The sequence below is a fragment of the Alligator mississippiensis genome, chromosome 5 (genome assembly GCF_030867095.1).
Source record: "Alligator mississippiensis isolate rAllMis1 chromosome 5, rAllMis1, whole genome shotgun sequence".
Taxonomy (NCBI): domain Eukaryota; kingdom Metazoa; phylum Chordata; order Crocodylia; family Alligatoridae; genus Alligator; species Alligator mississippiensis.
Window position 1 is genome coordinate 42,969,649 of NC_081828.1, and position 20,853 is coordinate 42,990,501.

Genomic DNA, 20,853 nt, shown 5'->3' on the forward strand with positions numbered 1-20,853 from the left:
GAAAGATAAGTAGATCTATGAATACAGGGAACTCCCATGAATGTACAGAAGTCATCTCCCTTTCTTTCCACTCTCTTTGATCTTACAACACTCTCTCTCTCTCCCCAAAACCTTCCCTTCTCTCTTCTTTACCCTCTATGCTTATCGGTGTTTTTTACGAAGGCAGAAAGGACCTCTTTAGCAACAAAACTCTCTCAGGAAATGTTCTCCCTTACTGCAGTTTCTCCCCCAAAATGTCTGGATAAATATAAAAAGGACACAAATATACCACAAGCCCAGGCACTTGGCTCAACATACCAGTGAGAAAGGAGAAAGTTACTTGCCAGGGACCACCTTGGTTCATCTCCCAGATCTGCAGCTGAACTGACCTGCCCCAGGCTGCGCAGCAACTCACCCTTCTGTCTCAGTGTGCCCATCTATAACATGTGGATAATTATGCCTCTTCCTTTGCAAAGTGAAAGTTTGACGAGGAACACTATGCAAGTTTATGGCATTAACAAACTGTGAAATAAAATTTGTTTTACTAAGTTTTTGTTACAGTTGGAATTTTCTCCAAGGCCACTTGGTGGTGATCATTTCTTCAAACCAACAGAACCCATCTGACACAGTGCCCTCTGAAAATTTGTAATTACTGAAAGAAACATGACTATTTAATAATTAAGACGTTTAAAAATGCCTGAAATGTGAATGCCAGGCTCATCTTAATCTCAAGACTGTTACCAAAGTCAGAAATGTGTTGAAGGAAGCCTGATGATTAAAGATACCAGTTTGCAAGAATGATCTGCTTTGATTTTTCAAACAAGATAAGGAGTGCTGGTTGCCCTACTGTTTTTAAACAAGTCAACTTTTTCTCTTATACAATACTTAAGTCTTCTCAAAAAAAACCCCTCACCCTTGCAGATGTGTTTGATGTATCCACTGAATAGTATATGCACATATACTGTAACATTTAAGTGATACTGAAACATTATAATTCATTTGCATCTTGATATACATGAAATTTAAAAGAAAACTTGCTAATAATCTCTGAAACAAAAAAGCTCCTAAAGTGTCAGGTCAAATGCCAAACAAGATTACCAAAACCAGCACATAGCTCATAAATGTCAACAATTATAAATGCCCGTAAAGGTATCAATACAAAATTAAAGTTGTACAGTTCAGAGTCACAAAACAGAAGAAAAAGTAGGACCCACGAACTACATCTTTAATTGTGATTACTAGTTTGATTAATTTTAAGTGCCCAGTCCAAGGGGCCAGATTTCCAGATGGTAAGGACCTGAGAGTTTTCTGAAAAAAATTATCAGGTCCCCTTAGGAGAATCAAACAGGACACCAAAAACGGGGCATTTTAAATTGAATCTTTAAACCCTTATTTTTTTTAAGTTATTTCAGATACATTTAAGTAACTGCTTCACAATATCCATTATACAACATGAATAATGTGGTAAATTATGCGTCTGCTTCTTCCAGCAACATCTATTATATATTTCAGTTCTTGTCATCAGTTTTGGCTCTAATCTTTGAACTTTCAGAATGGTGCACTGACAAAAATTTGGGTTCTCTTTATAGGAGAAGAGGTGATCGAGTATCACATGAACCTAAGTAACAACCTTACCTGCTAGTCACAGAATTTTAACAAGACAAAAAAATGCAAAACCTGAAAATTGTGGTGAGCTTAACGTTTTCTAGTGACTCTGTCAATGCCCCAAACCCATCAAAAAATGTGGGGAGGGAAAATCATCAATTATATAAAACTGGATTTCTAGAACTAAGCTGCAGCAAAATAACCCGATACACCTTGCCAATTAAAAGAAAAGGGCTCATACCTCTCGCTCCAGATATGATTTAAGGGATTCCGTCTCATTTAACAGGGTAACACTGCATTTGCCTCTAAAAGAGAAAAATCAAGTTTTATTAATATACATTTAAGGTTTTATGCTAGGTATTGGATGGTCATGCTCTAACTTCTGTGTAAAAGCTTTTGCACACAGAGGAATATGGGTATAGTATTACATTCTGTTTCTTGAATCCTAGAAGAATAAAAAGAAGTAATTACCTGATGTGTGTGGCTGGTAAAGATTCCAGCTGTCGCGACAGAAAAAGCTCTCGATGCCTCAACTGATGCTTCTGTTTTTCTGGCAAATCAACCATTTCTGGGTTTTCCATCTCTTCTTCCATCTCCCCTAGTTACAAAGAGAAGAGGGAAGTTTAACAGCACCTTGGCAAATTGTACCTCCTGACTAATCAGAATATCTTGATACACAACCCTTATTAAACCCTAAATAACCACTGTAAACAAACAAAACCAAGCTTTGTGCAGATAAGCACAATGTGAGGATTTGCATAATCAGATAATTCAGTAGAAATCCTTCAATACCAGACTAAAAATTCCAATTTATCACCTGGAGAATCCCAACATTCAGCCACTTAGACTCATGGGGCACGCATGTACAACCGTACACACACACACGCAACAATTCTCAAATAACAAGAGCCACCTAATCATTTCTCTCGCACATAAAAGTTTGCTACAAGTGCACTTGTCTACTAAAAATAAAATTGGCAGATATAAAGAGCAGATTTTGCCCTCTTTCAACTCATTTCCCATAGTTGTTCTGTAGTAACTTTCTCAGGTATATCAATTTTAAAAAGGAGTGCTCATTATTACAGACATACAAAAAACTAGAACTCTTGGTTCCAAAATTATACCTTTTATTAGACCAACTGGAAAATGGCAAGAAAATTGTCCTTTTCTGCAAGCTTTCGGGAACAAAGTCCCTTCATCAGGCTCTGGGAAAAGTATAGATGGTACAAGATGGTAAAAAGTCCCCATAGGTAGGAAATAAACTTCATTTTTGCACAGAGGTGTCACAACCCAAGGGTGTGATTTTTTGTTTGCGCGCGCTTCGGCACTGCTAAATTATTTTCCCGCCGTTTGTAGCTTTCTTTGCAGGGTGCATTTCTTCGTTGCAGCACAGAAATGCACGTTGCAAGGAGTTCCCGCCATTTGTATTTAGATTCGTGCCCCACTATTGGTCAGTTCTAAATTATTCCTACGTGGCGGCTAGCGATTGGCTTGCTAGCCGTATAAGAGGCTTGGGTGGTTTCTGCCCAAGTTGGAGGACTCCACAAACATCAGGAGGAGGAGACTTCACGTCTCGTAAAGATCTCTAAGCGCTGCGGAGCCTATTGGACCCAGCATGAATATCAAGAAGGCAACAGGGGTCTGATCAGCCTCTAGCCTCTCCTCGTCGCTGAGCGCAATCCTCGACGTACCCTTTCCCTGCGCGCAAAAGTTCCATGGAGCCTCAAAAACTTCGCGCGAGTGAATTGTGAGTGAATCCAGAGCTCTGTCCGAGTCCTAAAACTAGGATTTAAGCGAAGTATTCCTGGAAACGTTCCAGCCTGCACCACAACCATCTATGGTGTAAGTAAACAATCTTAAACAACCATTAAGCGTCCGTGCCTAATTCTAGCCCGCCGCCTGCCTTCCCCGAACCAGCGTGTCCGGGCTGCTGGCCACAGCCCGCCGCACGAAAAAAGGGCCTCGAACTGCTCCCGGCCCGCACAAGAGGGAGCTGAAGATGGAAGTCTGTCCCCCTGGATCCATGAGTGTCTTTGTGAGCTGTGTTGAGTAGCTCTTTGATGTGTTGATCAGGTAGAATTCCTTCCCTGGAGGTGTCAGATGGCTGGCAGGGAGGCAAAAAAAAACCCAAAACCTTCCTTGATGTTCTGCAATGAAGTTTAAAATCCAAAATCGACTAAAATTCGGCATCTTCCATGTTTCAGGGGTGTACCTGGTAGCCGTGTTGGTCTCAGACAAAAAGACATACAACACATCAAAGAGCTACTCAACACAGCTCACAAAGACACTCATGGACCCAGAGGGACAGACTTCCATCTTCAGCCCCCTCTGTGCAAAAATGAAGTTTATTTCCTACCTATGGGGATTTTTTACCATCTTGTACCATCTACACTTTTCCCAGAGCCTGATGAAGGGACTTTGTTCCCAAAGGTTGCAGAAAAGGACAATTTTCTTGCCATTTTCCAGTTGGTCTAATAAAAGGTATCATTTTGGAACCAAGAGTTCTAGTTTTTTGTATGTCTTTTTGTCTGAGACCAACACAGCTACCAAATACACCCCTGAAATATTACAGATGCCTTTTTCCATAATGCACTATACTCTGGCACAACTCTGAATACTTATACTTCCTCTTCTGCTCCCCAATAGATGGGGCTGCTATACCTCATAGTCGTCTCCTCTTCCAGGGAGTGGAAGACTTAAATCTCCTCTCTCCTACCAAATCAGCAGAAGGCAGAGGGGGCTACACTCAACTCAAGGTAGCAGCAAGTCTCATGCTTTTCATCATTCTGCTTGCACCAATCACAAGTCACAGAGCAGAATCAAGAGCAGGGGGTGGGGGAATAAAAAACAGCTAAATGCCTGTCAGCAACCTGGCTAAAAAGTGTTGATTGCAAATAGTTGGCTTTTCCCTGGCTTTATCCCATCTCTTAGTCACAACCAATTTTACATTTCAATCATTCATTCTTCAGCCTCTGCGTATGCTTGTTCCAATTCTGCAAACATGTTAGATTATTCTTGAAGTACATAAGATCAACTCCAACCACACAAACACACAACGGAGTTTGTTTAAAAACAACGACAAATCCAAGTAGTATCCCAGTGGGGAAGAATTATCCCAAGATTCTGTGTCATTACAGAGAGATCTTTCACTTATACCAGATACAGCAATCGGAGCTAAACTACTTTTTAAAGAGGCATGGCTTCTAATACTGGAGTAAGGAAGAAGATCCTCTGGATCAAAATACAAGGGGGGTCAGGAGAGGGAGACCTGGTGGTAAGAGAGGGATGGGGCACTCTCCAGGGAACTTAAATGAGGCAGCCAGCACCAAAGACCTGATTGTCATGGCTGACTTCAGCTGCCCTGACATCTGTGGGGAAGACTATTCCGCCAGTTCTAGCAGGTCAGCCAACTTCTTGGGAGCTACTGATGACCTGAAGATTGGAGGTACTCCGGATGACAGTGATCACGATCCAGTTAGGTTCACCATCCACTGAAAGGCTGGGAATTCAGTTAGAAGAACATAAAGCCTAGACTGCAGAAGGGCAGACTTTGGCAAACTCAGTAGTCTAGTTAGAGAGGCCCTCTGCCACTAGCAACTGGACAACTTGGGAGTTTAGAAATGATGCTGCTTCTTCAAGGGGGCAATTCTTACTGATCAAAAAGAGACCATTCTCATGCAGTCAAAAAGCAGGAAAGGAGCCAAGAGACCCGCTTGGCTCAAAAGGGATATTAGGTAACTACTGAAAAAGAAAAAAGAAGCACATAAGCAATGGAAAAAATTGTTCAGCAACCAGAGAGGAGTACACTTATAGAGCCAGGGTCTGCAGATGAGACACGGAAAGCCAAGGCAGGTATGGAGATCAAGCTGGCAACTAAAATAAAGGACAACAAAAAGTCCTTCTATAGATACACAGGGAGCAAAGGGGAAAAAAATTAAGCTCCACTGTGGGACCCCTACTGAATATGGAGGGGCAGGCCACAACTGATCCCCAAGAAAACGCAGAGCTCCTAAATACATACTTCACATCAGTATTCCTGAAATCCAATGGGAGCTGTTCCCCTGTCCAGAGGCCCAGGGAATATGGGGAAGACAACAGACCACATGAAATCAGTCCCAAACAGGTGAGGGTACTCTTAGAACATCTGGACATTTTCACGTCTGCTGGGCCAGATGACCTGCATCTCAGAGTCCTGAAAGAACTAGCTGAGCTTATAGCAGGGCCTCTGGTGAAGCTGTTCAAAGAGTCCTGGAACTTGGGAGTCGGTCCCAGATGACTGGAAGAGGGCCAACATGGTACTTGTTTTTAAGAAAGGGAAGAGGGATGACCCTGCAAACAACAGTCTGACTTTGGTCCTGGGAAAAATGTTTGAAAAAAACTGTTAAGGATGCCATCAATTAAAAGCTCGTAACTGGTGGGGTATTAAGAAGCAACCAGCACAGCTTTGTCGAGGGTAGATCATGCCTGATAAACCTGGTGTCCTTTTATGACCAGGTACCCAACCAGTTGGATAAGGGACATGAGGTTGATATCATTTACTTAGACTTCAGTAAAGCCTTTGATTCTATGTCCCATGAGATTCTCTCAATTAAGCTGGAGGGTACTGGCCTAGACCAGTCTACCAGTGAAGTAGATAGACAACTGGTTTAGAGGTAATCGATGGGATGGCCTCATCTTGGAGGACCATCTCCAGTGATGTTCCCCAGAGATCGGTGTTTGGACTAATGCTCTTTAACATACTTATTAATGACTTGGACGAGAGGGTAGAAAGCTCAGTGCTTAAGTTTGCAGATGATACCAAGCTGTGGGGAAATGCAAGCACATGAGAGGACAAGGTAAGGATCCAGAATTAACTTGACAGACTGGTTTATGGGCTAAACGGAATCAGATGAGGTTTAAAAGATAAAAGTGCTGGGTTCTGCATCTGGGTAGGAAGAACCATAACTACACGATGGGTGGTGGTACACTGGCTGGCACAGCATCTGAATTGGATCTGGGGGTCACAATCAACCGGAAGATGAACATGAGCCAACAGTGCAATGACCAGCAGGACAAACAACACTCTGGCATGCATCGGCCGATGTGTTGCCAACAGATCCAGGGAAGTGCTCCTCCCTCTCTATTCAGCATTGGTGAGGCCACAGCTGGAGTACTGTGTCCACTTTAGGAAGGATGTGGATAAGCTTGAGAGGGTAGAGAGAAGGGCCACCCATATGATTAGGGGCCTGGCAGATAGGCCCTGAGGAGAGACTCTGGGTACTGGGCCTGTTCAGTCCGAGTAAGAGGAGACTGAGAGGCAACTTGATAGCTACCTACAAGTATGTCAAGGGTGAGCACCAAGATCTAGGGGAGCAACTCTTCAGGAAGGCACCCCTTAGGAGGACAAAGACCAATGGGCACAAGCTAAAAAAAGAGGGAAAGTTTAGGCTAGACATAAAGAAAAACTTATTTGCCATAAGGGTAACTAGAATCTGGAACACACTCCCAGCAGAGGTGGTGCAGTCACCATCCCTGGAGGTGTTCAAAAGGAGGATAGATAATCACCTTGTTGAGCCCAATAACCTTGTGCCTATGGCAGGAAACCAGACTTGATCTTGCAGGTCCCTTCCAGTCTCTGATTCTCCTGATGAAAGGGGATGTCACCAAAAAAGATATATATCAACCTGCTCCTTTCATTGGGGAAGGGGAAAGCTCTTCTTTGGAGCTCCCCCAAAAAGCAGCTTTATTTGGTCTCCCTCTATTAAGAGCCCCCTGCATCCAGCCCCAGTGTGGCTTCACAGGGGGAAAGCTCTGGCTTTGGGACCCTGACTCTTCTCAGTCCCTGGCTTCCCTGGAGATCTGTAGTACCCCCACCTCTGGGAGCTCCTTCTTTTCTAGTCAGCTCCTGGGAAGGAGGGAGGGCGTTTGCTTCTTTAAAAGAAGAGGACATCAGAGTGCTGATGTCCCAAGCAGTACAGCTGCTTCAAAACAGTCTTTATTGTGCCATTCCAGTTCCCCAGTCCTCACTTGGACTTTACTCTGCCTGCTGTGGGACCCTCCCTCCTCTCTGCCCACCCCCTCAGAGCTCCACTCACTTTCCTCAAGCTCAGCCAGCCACTCTTGTAGCCAAACAATTACAAAATTAGAGTCATAACCTGGGGACAAGATGGCCACTGATGGATTCCCAGAATACAAGACATCCCCTTGGTAAGAGGTAGGACCACCAGTCCCCTTGATCAATCTGTGGTGAGGGGTGGAGCCACTGGCACCCATGGCCAATCAGCAGCAAGGGGCGGAGCCACCACAAGAGACTATGGCAATGAACCCATAGCACCCTGTGAAATGAGGGAGAGCAAGTGCCAAGATTAGCAACAAAATTGTGAGCCTCTGCAGTTCAGCCAGCAGAGAGCCTCACCTCATTCCCCCTGCACCATGGTTTCACATATCCCATGGCTCTGCCCTTCTCTGCAGACAGACCAGCTTTGAGAGAACATGGCACAGCAGGTGTGAGCCTAGGGCCCCCCCGCACCCCCATTCTCCTCCCCCATGCACACACTGGGATCTGGTCTCATCCCAACCCAGCTCCATGCTTGGGAGCCAGGGACACACTGCACAGGGACCTCACCTCCCCCCGTCAGCATTCAGCACAGACACTGGGCACCCAGTCGTCTGCCCTGGCCATATTCTAGTCAGAGTTGGGCAGAGTGGAGTCAGTAGGTGCTGGATACCTGTGGCAGTGCAGCCAGCTGCCTGGCGGGACCTTCCCTTCCTTCCTCAGCAGACAGACAGGATTGCCTGTCCCAGAGGAGAAATAATGGCTTACTGAGCTGGCTCAGCCACCCAGGAGCCCAGAGGCCCTGCTGCCCAAAGCTCCTCCTCCCCATGCAGCAGGACACCTCAGGGTCTCACTGGGCTGCTCTGTGGGTGTGAAGATGGTAACAAGAGCCTCCTCTCAGTCCCAGGGACGTTGCAGCAGATACAAATACAATGATCCACCCACCTACTCTCAAAGCCGTTACTTTGTGCTGAGGCAGTGCAACGGGGTGTGTGTGCAGACCAACTGCCCAGCCCTGGCAGCTCAGCAGCACCTGGGACCCAGGCCCACCCACACACACGCAGCCCAGGGTCAGGGAGCTCAGACATGCAACAGTGCCTCGACTCTCACTGTGCCTGCACATGCACTGCAGCCACAGCTCCTTGCAGGTGCAGAGGGACCAGCCTCTGGGATCTTCCACCACCTTCCCTCCTTCCCCAGCTGGCTCAGAAGCCTGCTACTCCTGGGTTACACACCACCCTACTTCTAGGCACAACCAATAGAATCACAAGGACAAATGATTGACATGCATTTTCACCAATGAACTGAGAAAACAGGACTTTTTGCAGTCTGGTCCTCATTTAGGAATGGACAGGGGACAAAGTTTAAAAATAGAACGGTCCAGTATAAAATAAGACCAATGGCCAGCCTAGGACAATAGTCACCCAATACAGCAAGACATTTAGTCATGAGGAACCTATCAAGGGGACAGTGTCTGGGCCCTGCTACCAGGCCCAGACTGCCATCTGTCCCTGGGGTGAAAAGGGCATATAGATGTCCTACTTAGGGAACTATTTACAACAGGAGCGCACCAATAAAGATTTTTTGGGCCAATACCAATCACTGATTATTAACAAGTCATAATCAGCCAATACTGATCCGATTGCCGATATGCAACCTAGCAGCTTGGAGAGCAGCATCCGGCCAGTAAGTCTGTGGGGGTCAAAGGGCACAGGGGAAGGAAGGGGCATGGGGGGAGAGACTGAGGCCCCCACGGTGAGGGACGGAATGGAGCAGGGGCAGGCACTGACCAACCAGGGTGGAGTAGGACATAGGACAAAGCTCCTATGGGCAAGGGCTGCACTCAGGATGGGCCAGCAGCAGTGCTGGGAGGGAGGGTTACAGGGTGGGCTACAGCTACCCCAAAATTCACCGTAGCCCCCCTCCCGCCCTGAGCATAGCATTGGTCCAGCCCCCACCACTAGGAAGAGCCCAGCAGAGTCCCCAGCCCCAAGCACGCAACGGGCAGGCTGCCCTCACCTTGCACACAGATTTGGAGGGCACATGCCCTGTGGCTCCTCTGGGGTGCATGCAGTGGCAGGAGCTGCTCCCCTTCCCACCTCTCCACCCCCCATGAGTCGCCCACTACCCCGCCCCAGCAGGGCAGTGCCTGCCCCAGCCCCACTCCCTCCCTCACCGTGGGGGCTTCCATCTGCCCCCCCCCCCCCGCCACACACACCCCTTCTCCCCCAACAGACTTACCAGCCAGACGCTGCTCTCCAAGCTACCAGGTTGCATTCCTGGCCACATGCATGGTGTGGCTGCACACATGCACCCAGCATTTATCTGTGACATTATTAGCCACATTGGCAAAAAAAGCCAAATGCAAATACTGTCAATTTTCTTTTCATTGGTGCTGATACAATATGGATCAATGCATCAGTGCACCTCTAATTTACAATTATTATTTACAGTAAACCGTGCCCACACTTAGCCCTGCAAAGCGCTCCCCACTGGAACTGCAGGCTAGAACTTAAACCACTTTGCTGCCTTTGTCACAGGGCAAGGGGCTGTAAAAATAAGATTTCTTTCCTCATAGAGAATGAAAATTAGCTACCATGTTTGCCAAAGAGCATGGAAAGATTTTTTGGATCACAACAGACTGAACTTTAAAGCCTTGCATATGAATAACAAACACTCATTCTTTTTCATTGCTACTCTTAAAGAGCAGACTTATGCTTGCAGCTTAATCCAATACTCGTAGCCAAGAAACACTCCTCCACCCACTACAAAATTTACAGGCACAGATGTGATTAACACAGAAACACACATCATATCCATCATATCCTTAAAGCTTAATCATTTATAACCTTCAAAGTTATCCCTAATCAAAGCAAACGCAAAGGGAATAGCTTCCTTTTGCGAAGTGTTAAACTGCACTGGTTTTAAACAGAATATTCTGCCAAAGAAAAGAAGAGAAATTAAATGTTCTTCTCAGGTTCAGAATAAAATACAAACAGATGCTTTGTTATACTATGCTGACACAAGACCCAATAGGTTATACACCCCTTAAGTGAACTGGCCCAATGAGGAAGAAACAAGCAGCAGCGTAATTAAACTAGGAGTGGGATATACAATACTTATTACACTACATAAGCTATTAAACACATAGCAGCATGCATTTACATTTTAATACTTTCCTAGCAACTGGAACACAAAATTTACATTTGTGACAGTTTCATGGTTTTGTAATTTATTCACTGAAGTGGATTCTGCTTTAGTTGAAAATTAATAACATGGCTGCTAACCTACAATAAATATACCAGCAGTAACTCACACGCAAGTCAGCAAGTCATAGGATAGCTGGTTTGAAAACTAGTGGTTCTAAAATTATAATACAAAAAAAAGCTTGGGAAGAGACCTCCATGCTTACATTTGAGTGTGCTTTGAAAGCAAGAAATCAACTCTAATTTCCAAAAGCTCTTTACTGTCGTACTAATAAGGCACCATTTAAAGCAAAAGAGATGTCATGCAAAGTTTTTCCCAATACCTTTCATGTGTTTTAAAAATTCACTTTAAAAATAATGTACATGCCTCAATTGCTACATGTCAACTACATCCATCACACACGCACACAAAACAAAAGCCACCCACCAGCAAAACAAGTCTCATCTCAGAGGCTGCAATTTTCTTCACCTTTAATCAAGAATGTCATCCAACGAGCGTTTCATTTGCTTGCTTCATTTTTGTAACAAAACAAGGAGACTATAAAGCACATTTCTTTCTGTGCTAGCCCTGCTGTGCACAGGTTTTCAAAATAAAGAGGCACAATGCCACACAATTTCTAAGACACTGCATAAGGCAACAAAACAGAAAGAAAGAAAAACCCTGAACACACAAAAAAATTGCTAAAGCTTTTGAGGACAAGTGGGTAGGAACATTACGGAGAATAAAAAAAAAAAAAAGCTGTATACAAATATCCTTGCCTCCCTGCTCGAGATATGCTCCAATACTGAAAAGCATAAAACCTGATTAATGAAAAACTTAGGTGTGTTTAAGAAAATAAGGCCCCCAGGGCCATACTACAGCTCTGCAGGTTTGGCCTGCAGGTTCATGGCCATAAAAAGACATCTTTACCATCCCGGGCACATAGGAAAGGTCTCAGTTTCAGACTAGGAATTATAACAGAGCTGACATTGGCCACAGATTGGGAGGTACATGTACATTTTACCCTCATACAGCTTGACTGCTTGGGCTTTCTGTAAGCGGACTGAATTGAATTCGCAGTAAATGACAACCCATGAAGAATAGGCACTACAGCCTTTTAATGAATTAATCTTGCCAGACAAACTTGACTGCATTTATTACTGAATTACAAAGCAAGTAACTAGGGAGCACAACAGATGCAATATATTTGGTCTTTAACAAAGCATTTGATACACTACCACGTAAATTTTATTTTAATTTCTTGGTTTGCCTAGGAATATGCACAGACAGAATACAAGGCAAAAACTCTTCACATAGAGCAACATGTAATTAATCAAATTTGGGGAAGTGTCCAGAGCAGTGCAGGGAAATGAGTAGAGTCCACTGTTATTTAACCTCTTTGTTAAGGATATGAAGACCAAGTCATTAGTAACACAAACAAAGACTGCAGATGATACTACACTAGAAAAAATGTGAACACTAATGAAGTTAGAAAAATTCAGACAGATGGAACATTTGGATGCAAAAAATGAGAATCACTTTGAAAAAGCGAACGTTAATTCATACAGGGAAAATTAATTTAAAAAAATGCAGGTACTCAATTGAAGAAGTGGAAATTATAATTATGAAAGACCCAGCATTAGTGGGTGGTAAATTAAACATCAATACTTGTTCAGCGCAAGAGCATTAGACACTACAAAGACATGATAGGGATCAATGCAATGTTGGGCTATGTATTTAAAAAATAAAAATAAAATAAGAAAGACTGGACGTGATAATCCCTTCTCCATACCCCAGGTACTATGTTACTTTTGGCAAATAGGAAAAAGTTCCAAAAAATATTAAAAATATATAAATTCAAGATGACAGGGTTGTATTTGTTTTTAAAAAACAGAGTATACTTCGTCTAACAAGGATAAAAAAGGGAGATAAACTTGTGACTTATTACAATTATTAAGAAAATAAAGTAAGAGAACATTAAGATTAAGCATCAGGAATACGCACTTAAAAGACAATGCTATTAACTTGTGAAATAGCCTCCTAAGTGAAATCACAAAACTTCCATCTCTGGGTACTGTTAAAACTAGACTTTAAAATCTTAGAAGATATATTGCAAAATATTACATTTGCAAAAGCTAGATGATATAGTAGGTTTTAACCTTATTTCTAAGTATGAAGTCGATAATAAACTTAAAAGCCCCAGGTGTTGCAGGTAAACAATTGCATCTTATCCTAGTGAGAAAACACACACACACACACACACACACACACACACACACGAGTTTTGTTTATTTTTTGCCCCTCCTCTTCAGCAGCTGGTATTAGATATTATCAAAGTGGAGTAGATGGAGTACTGATCTAATACAGCATGGTCACTTCCAGTTTAACTCTAGAAGACGCACACACTGCTCTCACTTAAAGTTCTTAGGCTATTTCAAGGCTTTCTTGTAATGACAAATTCTTAATTTAGATTGATCTGAAAAAATGAACTGGACATGTCCAAAGTATGGGTGCAGGGAAAGATGAACCAACCAAGACCTTGGACCCAAGACACACACAGACAGAGTTCTACCTTGCAAGGGGTATAAAACCAATATTATGTCAACTATTCGTTAGACAAGCAGATCTGAGGCACCTTCATGCCAACCTGATAAAGACATTATTCTACCGCAAGCTGCTCATTTTTAGAATTTTCAGCACTTCTAAAAATATGCTGACTTGCAGGCCCGACATACAAACAGCAGCTGCTGAAAGCTACCTCATGCACTACTATTAACCAAGCATGTCTCCTGTTTTTCCATGGGTTAGCATAAATAGAGTGCTGGGTCTTTGACCATTGTTACCAGTGGATAACAAATTGACAATGGTTAGGGAAAGAATCTTTTGACTGGAAACAGTTCACTACTTTAAGTGGTTTTGCCATCTACAGTTTGTCAGTCATAGTATCTAATCCTTACTATGCTGATCTCAATAAATTACATAAAATAAAATGTGTGTTCCAATTCCCATGTTCTTCCTGCACTTTTATTTGGATATTTATTCTTTGCCTGTCTTATACCATTGTGTGATCTTGCTGTAGGGCTGCTGAACAATAACCTGTTTCTACTTCTGAGGTTGATGTATTTCAGACCCAGATTGCATTATTCCACTAAGTAATTTGTGAAGTGACCAAGAAGTCTTGAGACTAAAAAGTGTTGGTAAATGTATGCTAGTCAGCCATGGACAGCTGACAAAGGGTCTACAGGCTGCCCCAAATAAGCTTTTTATCGGATGGCAAAAATTGGGAGTTCAAAGATCAAACACAAGTCAACCTGCATAGATCAGGTACAACTGTCTACTGTCTAATGGATTATGCTGATAAAATAAGGGAAAATTCTGTTTCCCATTTTTTTTTACTTCATATTAACTTGCTTGTATATCATATAATAATTTTCTCTCCCTCCATCTCTTGTCAAACACCAATTTTTAGTGAAATATATAGCAGTACTGAAAAAACATCAGATTCAAATGCCCAATACATTTACCCATTATTTGATTCTCTCAATGTCTAAAATAAAGGCATCCATCGTAGACTTACACTTATGAAGCCTTGTATTTTGAGTCCAGAAATATCTGCAGTCACACAGCTTCATTAATCAGTTGAACAAAGGCAGTTAAAAGATCAGTGATGCAGATACGTACATCTACTGCAAATGCATCAAAATGAGGCAGCAGGACACTTTATAAAAAGAGATCATTATGCAGTGAACTCAAAACCAGTGATAGTGGCAAGTCTCTCAGAATCCTAATTTCCTACAAAACTTAATTTCATTATAACATGCAGATTACAGTATTTTCTAACAGCATATTTCAATTCTCAATTAATGTTTAGAAGCATTGAGTGCTATCCAAAAGTATAATTTTACTTTTTCATAAAAAGGCAATTGAAGCCACTCAATTCAACCCAACAGGGATTTGTTAGAGAGTCTGTCTGAATTAAGTAGAGGACATTTTCTGGGAATTAATTTGTACTTGCACCAAATACAGAAAGATTCTAGTTAACAGAAAAATATAAAATGTCAACAGATAGTCTCAGTTTCTGTGATGTTTCCATTAATAGGATTGCTCTATATGGTGGGATTTTCTAGATGGTTGTTCAAATAACTAAGAAAGTAAAGCAATCATTTCTATTTGTATCAAAATGCTTCATTTCGTAACACAAAGAAACAAAAGAAATCTGTACTTGAAGTTTCAAAAAATGGCTATGCTGGTTAAATGCAAGACTTATTATCTTCTTCAGAGAGAGTGTACCTTTGAACTGTTTTTACCTGCTTCGTTTACCGACTTATTGAACTGAGACATAAAAAAAAAGAGTCAACATATTCATTTTGCCCATTTGCAAGGAAGCATCCATTAAGCTTTAGCATTCCTGAGCAACACAATTGTTGTGGTAGTGAAAACAGCTCAAAAAAGCTCACTCTTTTGCAACCAAAAGCAATATACAAAACAGCCAAATCTCATCTTGGTGCCATATAACAATGTGTACCAAGATGTGGTTATATGAGCACAAGTTTCACTCCATTGAAACCATATTACAGACAATATAAGAGTACTATTTTGAAGGCACAGAGCATATACAGGTCTAATTTTGCCAGGCCCTTTCAATGGCACAATGGCAGTGCTCAAAACTGCAATGCAAAGCAACATGCAACTCATAAGGATAAAAATTACACCTCTATAATGCATCTAGTCAATGAATACCAAAAAGAGCAAAAATCTATTGTACAGCTATACAGTATGTACAGGTCAGATTCTGTAATACAGATACTAAAAAGAAATAGTGAAGTTGTATGGTTACATTCTCAAATCAGGGTATGCCATACTGAAGTCCTATATCTTTTCCCACCTTTGAGTGCAGAACAATAAAAAGCCTTTAAATATATGGGCCTAAACCACAATACCCTTTACCTACAGATTTTTTTTTTGCTGAACTATGATAAACTTACATTATTAAATATTATCTTATTCTATTTACACTTGCTTCATTATTAACTAATAGATTATAAATTAAATTATCCCAAATAATTACATTTTCTTCCTTTTACATTATGCATATTATCGATTTTGTCAATACTTTGGGGTTGCTATTGTTGCTTCCTATCTTGCGGGCTGTTACCTGTTCTAGTAAGCCACCCTGAATCTTCTGGATAAAACGGGATGTAAAATCTAAATAATAATTTAATAAATTATTTTTCTTCCTTTGGAGACAGATGCACCACTCATGGTATCTCATTGTACCATAAGTCATCTACTTTAATTGCCCTAACAACGCAGCCAATCACTGTAGTATATCAGAAAATTCACAAGTCAAGAGCTTTACTACTCATGAACATTCTCTGTGATGTCTGTTTGACTGCAACTTATGCAGATGGATATCCAATTTGTATTTTTCTCACTAAACTTACACTGTCTTAAGGAATTCCAAATATTTGATGTACTTTTTCTAGCAAATGAAGACAATTTGTGCTCCGCTGATTTGACTGGTACCAGCATATGCACGAATGCCAAGTTCTCACTGAAACTATATGAAAATGCTCATAAATTCTGACATGCTAAGTATCTGATGGCATAAAATAATATTATATTTAAAAGACAGAAACAGTTGAATGCAACTGACAGCAATATAACACAAGATCTTTCAAGATCTGCAATTTAGCTGAAGCTCCTATAAAAAAAAAACAAACAACTTCTTCCAATTGCTCATTATACTCGAGCTGTAGTTTAACTAGGTCTTTTTTTTTTCTTTTTAATAAAAAGATAAACATTCATGAACATCTCTGAAATATGCAGTTACAGGCAATATTAGAAGCAGCAACAGCCCACTGCTGCATTCGATACTGCACCTTCTCACATTTTTCTTTTTAAAAAAAAGTTTTGCTCTCCACGAAGTAGAAAGTGTGTATCATACTCTCTTCAGGAAACACCAATATAAACAAAGGACTATAATATATCATCATGACAAAATATGAGAAACTGTGATCAAGTAACTAGAGACAGGGCCTGGACATATAACACATATATACTAGCATAATTTGGTTTTGTATACCTATGTAAATTATAATAATGACAGGCAAAATGACAGGCAGGGTAGCCAGCTTAAGGGTATTATGTCTATGCTTTGCCACTGTCATGGAGCTAATAATAATCTGTTTGAACTGAGCAAACGGCTACCCCAACCTAATCTACGGGCACCCTACATTTACACTAACATAATTTTGCCCCAGATTCTTTCAGCGTTAATCCCACATCATAGTAGGAAAGCTGCCCCTGTAAAAGGTAATTTAAAATTATTTTGTACTTTCAAAGTACATCCAGCCTCACCACAGCACCAATGTTCTATCCAAACTTAGAAATTTGAATCAATTAATGGTTAAAAAAAAAACACTTATAAAAAAAAGCTTACTTGCATGTTTATCTGCCAGTACAATAAGGGTACTTGATATGTCCCTTCTTCTATAGAAACACACCACTTTTGCTTCCACGTTTCCATTGGCAGTCTGTTAAAATAAACAGAAAAACTGTTTTTGAACACTAATAAAAACCTGGGTCTCAAACCACTAAATTTGACCCCCTTTGAAATGTATGGTAGTTTGACTATAAATACTCTGCTAAATGTGTGAACTGCTGTGAAAACAATGCATTTATACAGAAAATTAAAAGTCGTCATCAGATAATCCAAGAGAATTTTCCAAGAGTGAAAAAAAGTCATACAAGAATAGATCATTGATCCAACCCTGTTTCTTGTCTTTACCCAAAATCCATTCTGGATAGTACAAAGAAAGTAAATCAAAAACACGCAAGACCTCTGAGAAATCAAACTGGGATACAATAAAGGTGCCAAGGGCATACATTATCCTTATGTATTAACCTAATCCATTAACCAAAGATTTCACTTAGTGCCAGAGTTGGCAACCTGCAGCCCAGCCATGGGCTGAATACAGCCTACAAAGAGATTTGATCCAGTGCATGGCAGCAGGGATCAGTGGCTGCAGCAGTGGAGGCACTTCCTTTGCCCTGTGCTGTACATTCTGCTGCTGTATGTTGCCAATCCCCTGCAAAGAGTCCAACAGGCAACCAACCCAGCCCTCCCTGCTCCATGCCAAAGGCTGTTCTCTGGCTCTGCTACTGCAGCTCTCATTTTGCATTACTGCCAAATTCAAAGCTTCCCAGTCACTGGCGACAGAAAAAAAAAAAATCAACAGCACTTCTTGGCAATGGCAAGCGGGGGCCAGTGTAGAGGAGTGTGAGACCAGCACATAGCAGGGAGGGCTATGGCACTGAAGAGGGGACTGGCAGCTTGCAGTGGCAGCTGAGTTACAAGCGGTAGCCTACTGATCGTGAAAGTTGCCAACACTTGGCCTATTGACCTCACCTAGAAATGAGGGGAAAGTTATATTAGATCATATTTTTCTATCCTTTCTCCAATAAAGTAGTCTTACTTCATACATTCCTATCAGTGCTATTGAGATTAATTTTTAGATTTAAGTGCTGTTCACTAAATACAAGGGGAACATAATTTAGCCCTTTTTGTGCAATTCCACTCTTCCTGCAAAATTCTCATGGAAACCATTTCAGTAGGCAAGGAAACGACCCCTGCACTGGCAGTTACATACTGATCTTAAATCTTTCTTCTTGATAGCTGATTTTACAGTATGCAAAACTTCCCATAGATTAATCACAGAATCTTAGAAAATTAGGGTTGGAAGGGATCTTGGGAGGTCATCTAGTCCAAACCCTTGCTCAAAGCAGGATCATCAGCAACCAGATCATCCTACCCAAGGGCTTTGGCTAGCCAGGTCTTAACAGCCTCTAAGGATGGGGAGTCCACAACCTCTCTGGGTAACCTGTTCCAGTACTTTACTATGCTTCTTATGAGAAAGTTTTTCCTAATATCTACCCCAGTGGCTGGCAAAAATACAGCCTGTGGGCCAGATCTGGCCAGTGGCACCCACCAACTAGCTGTCCCCTGCCCAGCCCTTTCAACCACAAGGATAGAAGGTGCCCACACATACACACGCCCTGCCAACACACCCTATTGCACCTCAACCCCCCACACTACGGTCATAGATATTAGGGCTGGAAGGGACCTCGGAAGATCATCGAGTCCAGCCCCCTGCCCAAAGGGCAGGAAGTCAGCTGGGGTCATAGGATCCCAGCAAGATAAGCATCCAGTTTGCTCTTGAAAGTGTTCAATGTAGGCGCTTGAACCACCTCCGGTGGCAGGCTGTTCCAGACCTTGGGGGCTCAGACAGAAAGGAAATTCTTCCTTATGTCCAGCCTGAAACGGTCTTGTAGTAGTTTATGACCGTTCGACCTAGTCGTCATCCCTTGGGGCGCTCTGGTGAACAAATGTTCCCCCAGATACTGGTGGTCACCCCTGATAAACTTATTGGTGGCCATCAGATCACCCCTGAGCCTGCGCTTTTCCAGGCTAAAGAGCCCCATGGCTCTCAGTCTGTCATCGTAGGGTCTCCTTCCCTGACCTCTGATCATGCGCATGGCTCTTCTCTGGATTCTCTCAAGCTTCTCCACATCTTTTTGAATTGTGGAGCCCAAAACTGGACGCAGTACTCCAGCTGCGGCCTCACCAAGGCCAAGTACAAGGGGCGAATGACGTCCCGGGATTTGCTTGAGAAGCAGCTATGGATGCAAGCCAGCATTTTGGTCGCTTTACTAGCCACACCATCGCATTGCAGGCTCATGTTCATCTTGTGGTCAACAATGACCCCCAAGTCTCTTTCTTCCATAGTGCTAGCCAGCACAGCACTGCCGAGCCTATAAGGATGCTGCGGGTTTTTCTTTCCAAGGTGGAGAACCTTGCGTTTATCGGCGTTGAACACCATCAGATTCTCGTCTGCCCACTTGCTGAGCCTGTCCAGGTCAGCCTGGATCACCCGCCTGTCTTCTGGTGTGGATGCTTTGCCCCAAAGTTTGGTGTCATCGGCGAATTTGGCCAGTCCGCTTCTGACTCCAGTGTCCACATCATTAATGAAGATGTTGAACAATATGGGTCCAAGGACAGAGCCCTGGGGGACCCCACTAGTCACAGGACACCATGATGAGTGACTTGCCTCAATTACTACCCTCTGGGTCGACCATGGAGCCAATTTTCCAGCCAGTGGATCGTGGTGGACCCAAGGCGACAATTGGCCAGTTTTGCCAAGAGGTGATCATGGGATACCAGATTGAAGGCTTTTTTGAAGTCAAGATATATGACATCAATCTCTTCTCCCTTGTCCAGGTGATGTCACCTGGTCGTAGAAGGAAATGAAATTGGTCAAGCAAGACCTACCTGTGACAAACCTGTGCTGGCTATCCCTTAAGATGTTGGCATCGGCCAGTCCATTAAGGATGGCCTCTTTAATAAATTTTTCTAAGATCTTCCCCGAGATAGAAGTCAGGCTGATGGGCCTATAGTTAGCCGGATCCACTTTCCTCCCTTTCTTGAAGATAGGCACCACATTGGCCTTCTTCCAGTCTTTGGGCACTACACCAGACTGCCAAGAGTTTTCAAAGATCCGTGCTAGAAGCTGGGCTATGATGCTCGCCACCTCCTTGAGTACCCTGGGGTGTAGATTGTCAGGGCCGGCTGACTTGAAGGTATCCAGCTTCTCAAAATGTTCCTTCACGAGGTCAGCATTAATGGAGGGCAGGGGATCACCCTCACCCGGACTTCCCTGTCCCGTAGCGGGCATGGGTATCCCACAGGACTGATGAAAGACCGACACAAAGTACCCATTTAATAGGTCGGCTTTTTCCTGGGCATCAGTTGTCAGTTGCCCCATCTGGTTCAGCAGGGGTCCAATGTTGCCCCTGCTTTTCCTCCGGCTCCCCACATATCTGAAAAAGGACTTTTTATTGTCCTTGATGCTCGAAGCTAGTTGGAATTCAGTTGCAGCCCTGGCTTTCCTGGTATGCTCCCTGCAGGACTGGACCAGTGCAGAATAATCCTCCTTGGAGGTGACTCCCATCCTTCATCCTTTGTAGGCCTTTCTTTTTAGTCAGAAGAC

The 20,853-nt window shown here is 42.7% G+C and overlaps 1 protein-coding gene across 4 annotated transcripts in view; it reads right to left on the reverse strand.

Moving 5' to 3' along the window:
- The window catches only part of MTA1 (metastasis associated 1), a 127,813-nt gene that overhangs the window by 75,116 nt on the left and 31,844 nt on the right, over positions 1 to 20,853 (reverse strand). For all 4 annotated transcript variants that reach the window (XM_014605207.3, XM_006259952.4, XM_059728259.1 and 1 more), the window contains exons 3-5: positions 17,247 to 17,340; positions 2,056 to 2,182; positions 1,826 to 1,889 (exon numbers count right to left, since the gene is read on the reverse strand). In XM_014605207.3, coding sequence (XP_014460693.1) covers positions 1,826 to 1,889; positions 2,056 to 2,182; positions 17,247 to 17,340 — 285 coding nt within the window. The remainder of the gene's footprint in view (positions 1 to 1,825; positions 1,890 to 2,055; positions 2,183 to 17,246; positions 17,341 to 20,853) is intronic.